We start from the raw sequence: 15338 nt of genomic DNA on the forward strand, positions 1-15338 counted from the left end.
AGGTGCAGTGGGCAGCCGCCGCCGCGGCTGGTGCCCGGACTTGGAACGACGCCGGTCCCCCTTTCGGGAGGAGGGAGGCCGGGGACTTGCGGGAGAGCGTTCCACTGGCTCTAGGCACTGGCAGGGAGGAGAACTCGGGGGTAAGTAGCGCACGGGCACTGGCGCGGGCAGGGGGCAGGGGGAAGGGAGCAGGGGGTGTGGGCAGTAGAGGGCAGGGAATAAACGATGCCAAAACAAACCCCCAATCTGCCGCGGCGGAGGGGGCGGGCAGCGCAGCAGTCCCCCGCCGAGGCGCGAAGTTCCTCCCGGGAATCCGGAAAGTCGCGGGTCGCGGAGCCGGTCACCCCGGGCCGGGGCGGAGCAGGCGGCGGCGGTGACTCGGTGCTGCGCCGCCCGGCCCGCTCCTACTTATGGCCGGTTGCGCCTCCCCTCCCCGCTGGGCCTCCCGCCAGCGCCCCGCGGGCACGGGCGCCGGGGTTGACGTGGGGGCCCCCTGCGGCGGCGGGGCCGCTCACCTGGCCCAACGTCCCCCGCCCGCGCCCGCGCCCGCCCCCACCTGCCGCCGCCTCCCCTCCGAGTCGGGCAGCGTCGGGATCCGTAGGCGAGGAAATAACGACCCCTGCAGTTGCATTGCGGAAAATCGCGGCGGCGGCGCGAGTTGCGGGCGAAGGCAGCGAGGCAGCCGGGGGTACCGGGAGCCCCGGGAACGAGGCGGCCGAGGCGCGGAAAGCGCGCGCTCGCGGCGTGGAGCGCCCTCGGGCCCCAGGCGCAGCCCCGGGCCGGGTCCCTGGCCGTTCGCGCCGGTGGTGCGGGGCGCGGGGCGCGCGGCGCTAGCCCGGCGCGGAGGAGCTGGGAGGGTCGGCGGCGGCCGCGGGTCCGCGCGGGCACTAATCGCTGCCTCTCTCTGTCTCTGTCTCCCTGGCGGCGGCTCCTCCCCCGCCCCCCGCAAGCAGGAGGAGATCGGCCCGGGAGCGGAGCTGCCACCCTGTGACCATGCCCCGGTGAGGGGGCCGGACTTCGAGGGCAACTTGGGCACTGCTGGGGCTTAGCGCGAGGCCCGCTGCCGGGGGCACGGAACAGCACGGCGCGGCCCGGCGGGGGGCTATCGTCTATGTCTTCTTGGGGCGCCAGGCGGATCGGGGTCTCGCTTGTGCTGGAAGAGCCAGGCGCGGGTGCCTTCAGGTGGCTGCTGTCGCCGCCGCCGCCGCCGCCGCGAGTGCCATTTCCGCCGCTCGGACGAGGAGCAGAGGCAGAAGAGCGGGGAGACCTCCTGGGCAGCGAGGCACCGGACATGTGTCAGCACATCTGGGGCGCTCAGCCGTCGAGCCCGAGGGGAGACTTGCTGGAACAATTCAAACTGCGATATTGATCTCTGGGGGTGACTGTCCCTGACCGGCTGTCCGGTGGGAGTGCGAGTGTGTATGTGTGCGCGCTGTGTCGGGCGCCCCCCTCCCCCCTGTCTTCCCGTCGAGTGATGCGCTTGGAATGAGAATCAGAGGATGGAAATAGTCTGGGAGGTGCTTTTTCTTCTGCAAGCCAATTTCATCGTCTGCATATCAGGTAGGGGACGCGCGGGAGTCGCGGGTGGGTTGGGGCTGTGCTGTCGTGGTGGCAGTGGTCGGCTTTTAATGTGTGTAAATACTGGAGTAGCCTCCCGGGCTCTAGGGGAGGTGGCAGCGACCTTTCCTGCGCTGCCGGTTTGCTGCCTTCGGAATTTAAAACCTTCTGAGCCAGAGGAGTGTGAGTGTGTGTGTCCGTGCGTGTGTGTTGGGAGGTGGAATGGGTGTGGAGGGAGAAGGGATGAAGACGAGAGAGAAGAGGCAGAGGGGTGTTGATTTTCCACTGCTTTTCTGGCTGAGAACTCTGGCGCCGAAATATGAGCCTTGGCAGCCCCTCCACCCCCATCCCCTGGCTTTCAAAGTTCCCAAACTCGGTGGTGCCCGACTGGCAAAATGGATGCAGAGCTCTGCCCTGGTATCCAGGCACTTGCAAGAGACTGCAGGAGGGTGCGGGGTTGGAGAGTACCCGCAGGGACCAGTAACGTTGTCCCACCACACCTTCCCCGGACACACCAGGGCCAATTGTGAGGTCTGACACCTGGTAGCAGCGCACCGCCTTCACCGCAAATAAAAGAACTACCCATCTGAAACCACACTGTCGTAAAATACCGATTTAGATCACACTCCTGGTTAATTCCCAGTGTCAAGGATGCGCAGGTTCAGATGATTCACAGATCCCAGGCCGCTGGTGCCAGCCTGAGGTGAAGGAGGTGGGGATGGTGCCCTGCCTGTGCTTGTGATTCTGGGTGCTGGGAGGCATTCCTGTTTCTGAGCTGTGTGTTTGTTGGTGCAGGAAGTAGGGAGGGGTGGCCATGGGGGAGTGGTGAGGCGGTTCCAGAGCAGTGAGTGAGCCCCCCTCCCCCACAAAGGACCAGCAGTATGCCCCCAGTTCAGTGGCTCCTCCCCTCAATAGTGCCCGCCCCACTTCATTTCACACCTGCTATTTAAACACCCAGAGCAATACCCCTTTGCAGCGTTCCCGCATTCCCTCTGCAGAATTGGGGAGTCAGCCAACTTCTCATGAAGTCACCCAAGAGGGGAGCAGGGACTCTGCCCCTTGGAGCAGAAGCATTGGAAAGGACATGGCTCCCAGCTCTTTTTTCAGCTGTGCTAGTCTCCACCCCCTAAGCCGGCCTGATTCTGACTATGGAAAAAAACGGAAAACTAACCAAACCCACACTTGCTCTCCCCTCCCGCTGTACCCAGCCCCTGATACCACTGTTTGTTTTCAACCTTCTCCACCTCAGGCGGGAATAGGGAGTCTCATCTGAAATGGCTGTTTGGGACTTGGCTGCCCTGTTCCTGCTTCATGTAGACGTTGGCAGTGAGATATGCTGTGTACCTGCCACCTGTCTCTTCTGCTAGAGGGACATTTCATGCATTTGCGAGGGAAAATTCCCAGCTGACTTATAAGGGCTTACATCTGCCGCTGGACCAGGGATGTTCTGGGTAGCATCTCATTTGTCTCATTGTAAAAATCTCTCACTTCTCTGTGTCTATCCCAAACTCTTCTTCCTGTTCCAGAATATTTCACTAGTTATGAAATAGCCTTCCTCCCTCCCTCTCGTCTCCCATCATAAGGATGAAAAGAAAACCACAACAAGCCAGATACAGCCTGCTGAGCCCCTTTAAGATTTACAAAACATTGCCTTTCACTGAGGCTCTGGCTCCTGCCCTCCACTCCCCCACCCCCACCATCTCTTCTGCCCCTAGCCCACCTCTTCTGCATCCAGTCAACTGGGGCACCTGCTGAGGAAGGCCCAGGCCATAGCCTCCAAAAGAGGCATCCCTGAGATACCGGCCACCGCTCTATTTAATTTGGTCCATAAGCAACTAAATTATTTAAGTGACAAGGTTAGGAGGGGCGGATTTCTGATTGAGGAGGGGTGTTTTCTGCCTGTGTTTTTACTCAATAACCCTCGTAGCTCTGAGGAGGGAAGAAAACCCCAAGCAGGCTTGCTAGCTATCTGCTGAGTACAAAACTAGGTTAACGTTGCAAATGCCTAGTTAGAAGCTGCATTAATTTGCACTTTATGAAGACACTTAGACTGAGAGGCAGGATTATGTACTCTATTTATGCCCCCATCGCAGCATCACTTCAAAAGGCCCTCCTGAAGCAGAACTCCGCACCAAGGGAGGCCAGTGGATATCTGTGCTCTAAACCTGACTCACCATTGCCACCATTTGGGGGAGTAAGGTGCCTTCCTCCCTTTCACCATCCCACAGCCCCCAGAGGAAGGGGTGCATCAGTGGGGCTCAGGGAGCTTCCTGGGCTGTTCCTCTCTGTAGTTGGCCGTGATTTACAGTTTTAATTTCTTCATGACTGAGAAGGCACATACCTTGTGCTCTCAGATCCTACTGAATCTTAACAAAAAGCACAAACAAAGACCTCTCTACCCTCCCTGGGTGCTTCTTTGGACTGGGCAGCCAACTCTCGGTGGCGGTCCCCTCTGGCGTTGGAGTCTTCCTGAGGCTCAGCAGGGGAAAGCAGGCCCCCAAAAGTCAGTGGTAGAAACAGATTGCAGAAGGAAAATGTTGGTACTTGATTTGGCCCACGGAAGGTAGGTCGACTGAATTCCACTGGGTAGGGGTTGCTTTCAGAGGCACTCTGGTGGTGATTTGATTTGTGGCTTTATTTGTGTTAACCAGAGGTCCCTCATAGTTCCCCAATCCCCACCCACTGCCCCAAATTGAAAGAATGACTATCAGGGAGGAGTTCCCCCTTAGATTTATCTGAATATATTGCTTAGAACTCATAGAGACCTGGGGTTGGCATATGATAACCCTTCACTAAGAAGCCTGTTGTGATGAAGCTGTCAGCCTGTGGGGCTCCGGGTCTGCTGCGGAGAGCCTGGCTTAGCTAGCTTCTGGGCGAGTCTCATGTGTGCCTTGAGAGATTGCATCAGTTTGGGCGGGTTAATGGCAGCACAGCTAGGCTAAAGAGGGAAGGCTAGGGCCTGGGAGTGTTCCTGGCTCTCCATTAAACTCATCTCATCTTACTGAAAAGGCATGGTACCCAGGATCTGAAGGGACTAGAAGGCAGAGAGAGAGAGAAAGAGAGAGAGAGAGAGCGAGCGAGAGCATCAGGATGATTTTTCTCTGTGCTAGCAAGAACACCATCCCGGGGCTGCAAAAGCAGTTCAGATCAGCAAGAATGAATGCTTCGCAGCCCGAGGAGAGCATTTTCTGGCCCAAAGACAGCTGCCTGATTTAATTTACACGATGCATCCTACTCCCCCCTTATGTAACTTCTCTTCATTGTCAGTTTATTCCCAATAATATCAGCAGCAGTAGCCACCGGCGTTAAGGTGTCTTGTTTATGTCCTTTGCATGATATTGCACCGATGTTAAGTCGTTTGTTCTTGGAATTGATGGGGGTGGTTTTTTACAAATGAGGCAGCCCAGACCCAAAGGTCCCAACCTGGAAGCTCCACACCCCGGTTTGTTTTTTCCATCATTTTATTGGGGGCTCATACGACTCTTATCACAATCCATGCATACATCAATTGTGTCCAGCACATTGGTACATCCGTTGCCCTCATCATTCTCAGAACATTTGCTCTCCCCTTAAACCCCTCACACCTAGGTTTAACTGACTTAAAACCCAGTGTGTCATTTTGGATTCAAGGTTTCTTTCTACTGATTTCTCTTACATTCCCCCTGCTGTGATGTCTCCAAATGAAAGAATACGTATCGTTTGTGACATGAACATGCTTGTGTCAGGGCTTGGAGGCGGGAGTGCAGGGTGACTGCGGTGTAAAACCAGAGTGAAGCTAGGCTTTGAGTGTAGCTGACTTTGCCAGTCAACTAGATGAGACCATGGTTCAAGTTTGCCCCCAGTGTCCTGGGGTCAGAAATCCCTACGACCAAAGGATGTTTTAGGCATTATTGTCTTCACCCGAAGACCAAAGTGCTTTCTTTCAGTTTTTTTTGGGAAACTGGGATCATGAGACACACCCTGAAAGTTTGTTTTATGACATCAATGAGGTATCATGTCTAATGCCTGTCTTGGCCCAGTCTGGCGCACAGTAAGCTTGCGAGCCTAGTGTTTGATTACAAATCTGACTTTAGGTTTGTTGTGAGTTCATGGTAACGGAGAGGATCTGCCTTGACTACCTTCTTTCCTAGTCAACGCACTTAAAGGCAAAAGTACCAGAACCTAAGCACCAGCCAAGGAAGTCTTGGTTAAAGAATTTTGAAAAGGTCTCGTAATTTTCCAGTTTATGCAAATGAGACAGGTGGCATTAGACTTTGGTGCCACCATGAATATGTCCCAGATAGCGTCCTGTCGGAAGGAGCCTTGGGAAGTTTCATAGGTAGTGCTTACCGTGGGGAAGATTAACGGAACTTACTTCTCTCTGCTTATATATTAGAACTCAGCATAGAAGCAACCTTAAAGCCCTCCCAGCATCGCAAAGTGCATGTGGCTTGGCATTCGAAGAGGCCCTTCAGGAAGAAAGAGTCTCCCTCAACAAAGAAGAGTGAGCAGATTATCTCAAAGCATTGTGGCTTGTTCGAATTCAAGTTTCCCGTATGATGGCAGATCCCTTGGTCGCTGACTAATTCCACTGGCATCACTGAGGAGATGATCAAGGGAGGGCTCTGAGAATGTAGAATATAAAGCCAGAGGGGACAAAAACAACGCCAATGTGGGAAAGAAAAAAACCTCTCTGTTGTTGGCCCCAAATGGCCATCAAACCACTCCGGCCATGCAGGAGAGTCTGCATCTAATAGTCTGTACCCGACACTCCAACTCCCCCCCACCCCGAATGACACACTGCATACTTGATTTAGGGCTGGAAGAGACCTCCTCATCAGAAACCCAAACTCACTGCCATAGAGTTGATGCGAACTCAGCGACCCTGTACAACCGAACTGCCCCTTGACCCTTCTGAGGTTGCGAATCTGTATGGAAGTAAACAGTCTCATCTTTCTCCTGCAGAGGCACTGGTGGGTTGGAACTAATGACCTTACAGTTAGAAGCACAGTGCATAGCCCATACTACAGTCTTTAAGAAGACATCTTGGTGCTAAAAATATGTACAGTAGGCTGTTATAGAAAGATTATCAAAGTTAAAAGACACCTTCAGTCTTTCTAGCTGTGCAATTCTAGTCTCTTATCATCCTCATTTCTCAATCTGTAAAATGGAAATCATGTTACTAGTAGTCCTCAAAAACTGATGGAAAAGTTATTTACAATTCCATTTATTCATGAACTTTTAAAACCACCTTAGGTTCTTTTTGAAGATTTGTCAAGGAAAGCATCGGAGAGTGATCACGAACCATATGCACCTGAGATAGGGTTGGGGAAGCAGAGTGGAGAGACAGACGGGTCTTGTTGAGTGATTGAAACACTGTGAATAATGCTTAGTGGTTAAGATCTGGTTAGCAAAGCAAAGTTGTAGTCCATAAAATGTAGAATATTGTAAACCCAGAAGAATGCTACCTGAGGGGTAAAACACACATCGTGTAGAAGGGAGGAACTCCGATTTCGAAGGAAAGGAGTGTATTCGAGGTTCGGATGGCAGAGTTGGAAGTGGTTGTATCAGCAAAATGAGGGGAAGAGGAAGGCGTCAGAGACCTGGAATCGAGTCAAAAAGGGTTTCGACTCAAGGTCCAGTTCATGCACGCATGGGTGTATTCCAAACAGAACACGTCTTCAGACATGCCTCTGGCGAGTGGCTGCAGACAAATTCTCTCACGAGTACATGTGTCCTGGTCTGGTTAGGATCCCTTCAAAGGCAAGGTCCAAACAGTGGCTTTCAAAGGGATCAGCTGGGCCAGCTCTCTTTAAGGATTAGATAGCAGCTCAGAAGGCTGCAGTGACTGTTTGCTGTTTGTGGAGATTCCTAAGGGAGCATCCTTACATAGTTTCTAAAAGGACACACAACCATCAAGGAGGCTTATTAGAAAGAAGTTTTAAGAAAATTGAAACTGTCTTGGTGAGGAAAAGGCCAGGAAAGTTTTATCCAGAATTATTATTATTTTTTTCATTACTACAGTATACCTGCTCCTTCTGAGGGTAGCAGAGGCTTCCCTGCAGGCATTTAATTTGGGGACCTTGACCCATCTAAACTGTACCCTGATCTTGCTCCTCCAGACTTCTTTTGGATCCCCCAATTCAAGAACACTTCAGAGAAGTATGATTTGGGTCTCCCAGGGATGCTAAAACTGTCATTTTGACTTGATGTAAATGGGAAAATGCAGAACTCTTTGGGGAGGGAATCCTTGGAGATGGAAACACTCCTCACAGAAGTGGATAGACTGAAGAAATGGAAGCTACTTTGAGAAACAATAGCTTCACATTTTGATATTGTTGCTTAACAAAGATTTCTACGAATTTGTAGCAATACTTTCTGACTTCTTCCTGTGTTGTCGAGGTCCTCCCAGCTAGAATAGAAGGTTCTGTTTAAGAGACACCAGGAATACGGGGCTGCATCTACACAGGAAGTTGATGAATGGAGAGACTAGGGAGTGCCTTAATTTGTTTGCTCCATTGATGATTTTTCTGATTATGCATCTTTGCATTGGTTCAGTGGACTGACTTTGGTCAAAAGAAAGTTTGAAAGTCTAATGTTTCTCTGGATTTTAAGTTGATATTGCATGTCTCCAATTCTAATGTTATACTTTGCATGGCTTGTAGCCTGATTGATTGTAGTTGTATGCAGTTGGTATTTGGGGGAAAGGCTTTAGCTCTCTCACTTGTAAAATGGAGAAGGTAGTTACTCCCAATGTCGATCCTTTAAGGTAAGGGTAAGGTAACAAAACACAATCTGTAATGCCTACAATGTATCTGAAACAGACAGAAATCGCAGACCCAGTGATCATACGGCTCAAATGAGCATAGTCATGGATTTGGAAGCTAAGAGAGGACACGTTTGAATACTCCCTTCAGCATTCATTTTCTGTGGGCTTGGAAAATTATCTAAGTTCTCAGAGCCCCTGCTTTCTTTTCTTTTACATGATTATTAGAGAACATGTCCATAAGCTCCTCACATAATGCCTGGCACATAGCTCCCACTTAACGAATGAGGCCTGCCCCAGGAAGTCATCGCCATTGTCTTTGATAATAATAGTTGCTGACATTGAGACTTGTTTTTTAAATGCCAACGAATTATAAGTCTGTTTCTCCTTTTTTTATTTTTAATAAAAAAGCTCTGATGGCTAACTGTATGACGGGCAATGGGGTCACAAGAATGGGCAACACCCATCATGCTCATAAGGGGGCACACCCTGACGCAGCTGTGTACAAAGTGCAGTGGGAGTAGGATGGAAGCGCAAGTAATGTGTCATTGCCATATTTGGATGGAAAGGAGGAAAGATTTTTAAAGGAGAAGAGATTTGAACTAGACCTGGAAAAAATACATGGAATTCCAACAAGAGAAAAAGAAAAGAAAGCATCCCAGGAGGAAAGACTACTATATCTGAAGATGAGAGGGGTGGACATAGGCGTGTTCAAAGAATGAGTTAATGGATCCATGAGATAGGTGGGTTCAAATAAGTAACTGGAGACTTGAACTCACTTTCCTCGAGTCAATTCTGGCTCATAGTGAACCTGTAGGACTGAGAAGAACTGCCCCTGTGGGTTTTTGAGACTGTACATTCTTTAGGGAGTGGAAAGCCTCATCTTTCTTGCTTGGAGTGGCTGGTGGTTTCGAACTGCTGACCTTGCAGTTAGCAGCCCTACATGTCATCACTATGCCACTAGGTCAAATGAAGAGTCTTGCAGACCAAGTTGAAAAGTACAGACTGAAGTTTCAGTTTTCAGGAGCTAAGTGGGAACTAAGAAACATTGACACAGTCAAGTTTGCATGCACCTACATAATAAGGTTTTGCCTTTTTAGTTTAAGAACCAATAACTGAATGACCCACCGTTTCTGCTGCCCTTTCTTGCTGGCCTTTATTCCTACTCATCAAGCTCCTTAACTATAACCCTGGGCTCTGAGGTCAACTAGACCATTATGGGACATTCAGAGTGACAGACTGGAAAAAGACAATGGTTCTATCTTTCGTAGCCTCATCTAACCTGATCTTTAAGATTTGATATTTTCATGTTAAGCACATGCAAATGTCTTCACGTTTGTACTTGAATCATAATAAGAATGTCTTTAGCGTTAGCTGAGGACTAAAAGCTGGGAGTCCAACCATCCATGCTTTTGTGTCATGAGGGTTCATTTTCACTAAGCAGGAGATGCACTCTTTGCAATGGAAGAGATGCGGTGCAGCATCTTGCAGCCTCCTACCAGGCTGCACTCGGCACAGCTAGTCTGTGATAGTCTGTGCTCCTCTGGGAGGATGGAGCCATGGTCTGCTCACCAATGCAGTTTACACTGTGGGTGGTCTCTCTACGATAGAACTGTGTTTCCTGAAATGCGTGGTACCATCCCTTAGAGAGCACTGGAACTCTCCAAGGGGACTGCAAAAGCAGATGCCTACACTTTACCCAGCTCTGTGAACTCTTACAAGCACTTATAATTGCCACAGGTGGGCACTGAGGGCTTTTTTGGGTTTGTTTTCTGAAAAGGGGATGACAGGCCAAATACGTTTGGGAATCTTTGTGAGAGAGCAAGTGCAGAGACCTAAAGGAACTATCTTCTAGTTAATCATTCAACCCTTATCGATGGCGGACTTGGACCCAACAGGGACGAGTAGTGTCCTCTAGGAACCTGTAGTCTAGTTAGACACTGCTTTTAAAGAGGCATTAGCGGCAGAATGTGCGATGTATGATAATAAAAAGAGATATGGAACATGTGGGAGGAGAACAGAGAAGGGACCTCGGGCACATTCTGGATGTGGGAGGGATAGAGGAGGTACTGTTTGCGAGAGGATGCTTGGGCTGAGTCTTGAAGGATGTTAAAGACTTGTGCTGGCTTGCAGAATTGTGCAGCAGTGTGAGGTGTGAGAGATCATCCAAGGGAACAGCATTTGCAAAAGCAGCACCATCAGAGAGAGTGGTGCACAGAGGAGCCCGTGGAGAGGTCAGTCTGCCGACGGTTAGAGTATGGAGTGGGGTGGATGAGGTTGTGATCCCAGAGCATTTAGGAAATATGGTTTCAATAACAATAACACCTTGCATATAATAATAACAACCCATAAAACCACCCTCTGCCCCTCTGGGCAGGAAATACGTCCTTTGCCTGCATGGAAGGATAGGTCCAGCTTGTGCCCTTGCTTTCAGCAAGAACAGACTAGTCGTGCTTCAAGCTTTTGGCCCTAGTCCAGTTATGCTCCATTTGGCCCAGATCACTAGTCATTTTCCAGTGTTGGCTCCAATTCCAGTGGCTTCCCAGAAGCTTTTGAGGTAACTCAGGTAGAGATTACGGGCTTTATTGCCTTGCTTAGTTTATTGCTACACTCTCTCTATATTTACACTCCGGGAAAAAGAGTCAGGACCCTGCTGGCTGAGCCTGGCCGTGCCACCTGTCATTCTTTGGGATTGTGCATCTTCCCTGTGTCTTCTTGAAGTTTCCTTCTGCTTGTGGAACCTTGGACAACACTTTGAAAGGATCTCTAGTGTGCAGGGGTTGGGGCGGTGAGCTGGGAGTGGTGAGCAATGGTTCAGGATTGCCCGTTATAGCCATAAAGTTATAAAATTGCAGTAATTGCTCTTTGTTAATGAGATTGGGCAGGTCATGAGGGTAGATCATGCTTGGGTTTGATTACATTAGCATTACGATCCCATCCCGATGGGAGCCAGGGGTAGTGAAAGAGACAGCCTACAAATGTCTTTGCCTCCTGATCTGGGGAAGGTGGTCTGTTTGTCATGGTAAATGTGGAATTCCTCTTTCACGTTGTCCAATACTTCATGTCTGGTGGCTGCAGGGACTGGCAGGAGGTAATGAGACCTGTGACTCTCAGGTGAGTTTTCCAGAGCCATGGCCCTTTGGCTTCATACTCCATTTAGCCGCAGTGCCCTCCTTGGGATCAGAGTATTTCTATTCCCCTTCCCCTGCTCTTTCTCCCCAACAAGCAGCAAACGCAGCCCTCCAGGGAAACAACGTTGATAGTAGCACCTATGGAGCGAGCGTCCATTGTCCTCTCCCTTGACTCTTTAGCTTGAATGGAGAACCAATAGCCCGTTAGGAAAACTCCACCAATCCCCCAAACCAAACAGACGGCAACGCAGTGCCGTTGAGTGGATTTCAGCTCCTGACGGCCCCATGTGTTGGAGAGTAGAAAGAATTGTTCTCCATTGGTGCTCCATGGCCATGGCCTTTCAGAAGTAGCTGGCTTTCTTCCACGCGTCCTCTTGGTCATTCATCCCACCACCATTTCAGTTAGTAGCTGAGCAGTTAGCTACTACCCACCGAAACCAAACCTGCCGCAGTCCAGCTGATTCTGACTCTCATCTACCGCATGGGACAAAGTAGAACCACCCAGTAGGGTGTCCGAGGCTCTGTGTCGTCTCCATAGGAGACTGCCTTATCTTTCCACGCAGAGCAGCTGTCGGTCTGAACCAGCAGCCTGTTAGCATCCGAGTGCTGTACCATTGTGTCACCAATCCATGATCCACTGCCATCCAGCGGGTTACACAGCGAATTGCCAACTGCTAAGCAGGCAAGGCCCACCAGTTGCATTGTCTGCTCTGGAAAAGATTTGCAGGCTCTCCACCGCAAGGCACAGTTGTCTACTCCATCCCACAGGGTTGCTATGAGCCGGATGAAGCATGCCACCAGGGCATCTGAAATATCTTCTAGGATTCTTGAAAGGAATTATTTAAATATCCGTGGAATTTTTTCTCCCAGTGCTGAATACGCTTGCTCATTCATTCCTCACATGCTAATAGAGAACCCCTTATGATGGAGCCTGGCTGCCTGGGCCAGAGGAAGATGAAGCCGCAATGATCTCTGTCCTGGTAGGCTGCATACATAGGGAGACACAAATGCTATTTCCCCCAGTGCCCAGTTCAGGGCTTGGTATTTAGGAGATGCTCCGTAATGAAAGACTGAATTTATACAGAAGTGAATAACACAGAGGGGTCTAGAATGGCTATCTCCTTCACAGGAAACTGGTCGAGAGGGGGTGAGGAGCATTGGAGGCTGGTAAGGTGAGGGAGGCAGAGAACATTGTGCCAGCGCTCTGGCTGCGTCTGCACTTAAACCTATGAGCCTGCAGAGCCAGGAGCCAACCCCAGGAACCAGCGCTGAGCACTTCCCGCTGTTCTGTTTCCCTTTCAGACACGAATCTTAAAAAACAAAAAGCGTCATCATTTTGGGCACCCAGAGGTGCTAAAGGAGCCCTGGTGGTGTGGTGGTGCAAGCCCTTAATTGCAAACCTGGATGCCAGCTCAAGCCCACCAGCCACTCTGAGGACAGAGGGGTGGCAGTCTGCTTCTGTAAAGATGTAGGCCTTGGAGGCCCTCCGAAGCATCTCTGCTCTGTCTGTCCCACGGAGTCGCTCTCTATGACGTGGGATGGGTTTGATGGCAGTGGGATTGGTCTTGGATTGGAGTCATTTGAAATGTATTTGAGTCTCAGCAATGCCCAGGACAGTTCTACCGTGTAGATGTTTCTAGAGTCGGCATGGAGTTGATCGCAGCGAGTAGAGAATGTGCTTTGTGATATAGGAGCCATTGTGGCATAATAGTTACATCTTGGACTATTAACCATCAGATAGGTAGTTCGAAATCCCCAACCCCTCTATGGGACAAAAATGAGGCTTTCTCTCTGATAAATAATTCCCGTCTTGGAAACCCACAGGGCAGTGGCACGCTGCCCAGTGGGGTCGCTATGAGTCAGGAGCAACTCAGGCAGTGAGTTTGGTTTGGGTGTGTGCTTTGGGACACCGCACTGAAAGATTAGATCCATGGACGCATTGCTCCTTTTCCTATTGTTCTTCTCAGAGGAGATGATGTAATATTGGGGCTTTTCTTGTGAGGCTCCTAGAGACAGCAACCCCGTAGCAAGCTGGCTGCCCCTTTAGTCTGTTGAAATTGAGTGCGGAGAGGAAGCATTCTATACCCAGCCCTTGAGCCTTGATGGAGCGCATTCCAGAAAATGACTCTGGTCTCTGGCGCTTTCTGTCTTGTGTCAGGGAACAGTATTTCCCCTCTGGCCTTCTGTAACACAACTGTGCCGCCGCCGACCACTTCTTGCCAGGGACCGAGGCCAGGAGCCTAGGAATGAAAAGACCAGTGGATTTCCTGTCCTTGGCTGTCATTCTGTCCTTGGCTGTCATTCTGTCCTTGGCTGTCATTCTGTCCTTGGCTGTCAGTCTTCTGCTTTTCATCTCCAAGTTGATCTTTACAGCTGTGAGGAAATGGTCAGTCGGGTAGTTTACTGTTGTTTTTGTGCTTGTTATTTTAGCCATAGCAAAAACATATAAATAAGCAGAGGCTATGGAAGGAGCCGAATCCTGGTGGCACTGAGTATGGCTTAGACGTTGGGTTACTGACCATAAGGGTGGCAGCTCAAAGCCACCAACTGCCCCCAATAGTGCAAGCCCACCAGGCGAGAGAGAGATGAGGTTATCTGCTTGCAGACTAAAGGTTGACAGGCTTAGAAACAAAGGATCAGCCCTAGTCTGTCCTATAAGTTTACAAAGAGTCAATAGCAGTGCGTGGTTTGGGGAAGATAGAAGGGTCCTACTGCTAGCCTCTCCATAGCACTGTGGAGCGGAAGAAAAGCATGTATGGGCGTCCCATGTCATATTTTTGTTCTGTGGCCTGGACATGAATAGAAGTACACCACTGGGTGTCTACACACTCTCAGCTCTCAAATTGCACCGATTCGGATCCCTGTAGAATGGACTCTTACAATGGTGATGTCATCAGTTCTTGTAGTTGCTACGGGTTTCAGACCTCTTTCCCCACTTGGGCGGAGAAGTCCTCTGTGGCCTCTTCGTTCGTGTCCTTGAAGTGCTGTGTCGTAGTGGCCTAATGAAGGCCATCGGCAGTTTTAAATGCATGACTTTGGACAGCTTTTCCCCGCCCCCTTCTGTTTTTGGAACTGCTGAAATTAGAGTTGACTAAGCCAGGTGAAGTCAGGTAATGCACCACATTTAAAGATGGAGCGAACGTGGTGAACAAGTTACTGTGTGAGAGCTCTGTTGACTCATCTATCATTTGGGCCATCTGTGTGCTCAAGAGAGATAGCTGGTCTTTCTTGATCAGCGCTCTCTGCAGGTCTGAGAGAGTGTGTGCACAAGTACTCCAGTGTCTCAAACGGGTGGCTCATTCTGTTTCTTTTTGTGCCAGAAAGGATACAACAACCGGATCAGAGAAAATGTAGGCGGAACCGTGATTCTCCATTGTTCATTGGCTGCCACCTGCCCTCGTATATTATGTCCAGTATTGCTCTTTGCACTTTTTTGTTTTAAGTCTTTATAGTAGGTCCGGAGGGTTCCCCTGTGTTGCTTCATTATGGCGTTAGTTTAGGGCAGTGGTTCTCAGCCCTCCTAGTGCCATCACCCTTTCATACAGTTCCTCATGTGGTGGTGACCCCCCACCCCACCATAACATTATTTTCGTTGCTGCTTCATCACTCGAATTTTGCTACTTTTATGAATCAGGCGATCCCTGTGAAAGGGTTGTTCAACCCCTAAAGGGGTCACGACTCACAGGTTGAGAACCGCTGGTTTAGGTTGTCTTGGGCCCTGTGATGCAGAAAACCTGGGGCATCATGACAATCGCAGTGACATAACACAATGATTGTCAACATTAATTGTTCCCTTGCTGCTGGAGGTGTGTGCAGGGAGGTGGTGAAGGGGAACGTGTGCGGGAGGAGAGCTGTCTTGTGTAGTCACTTGGTGCTATGGCTGATGGAGGCTCTGCTATCTTCCG

The 15338-nt window shown here is 50.2% G+C and overlaps 1 protein-coding gene across 1 annotated transcript in view; it reads left to right on the top strand.

Annotated features, from left to right (window-relative positions):
* Positions 1-1499: 1499 nt before the first annotated feature.
* Positions 1500-15338, top strand: part of CA10 (carbonic anhydrase 10) — a 569229-nt gene continuing 555390 nt past the window's right edge. Inside the window, exon 1 of the mRNA XM_075559290.1 lies at positions 1500-1560. Coding sequence (XP_075415405.1) covers positions 1500-1560 — 61 coding nt within the window. The remainder of the gene's footprint in view (positions 1561-15338) is intronic.

This window comes from Tenrec ecaudatus, chromosome 10 (assembly GCF_050624435.1).
Source record: "Tenrec ecaudatus isolate mTenEca1 chromosome 10, mTenEca1.hap1, whole genome shotgun sequence".
NCBI lineage: Eukaryota > Metazoa > Chordata > Mammalia > Afrosoricida > Tenrecidae > Tenrec > Tenrec ecaudatus.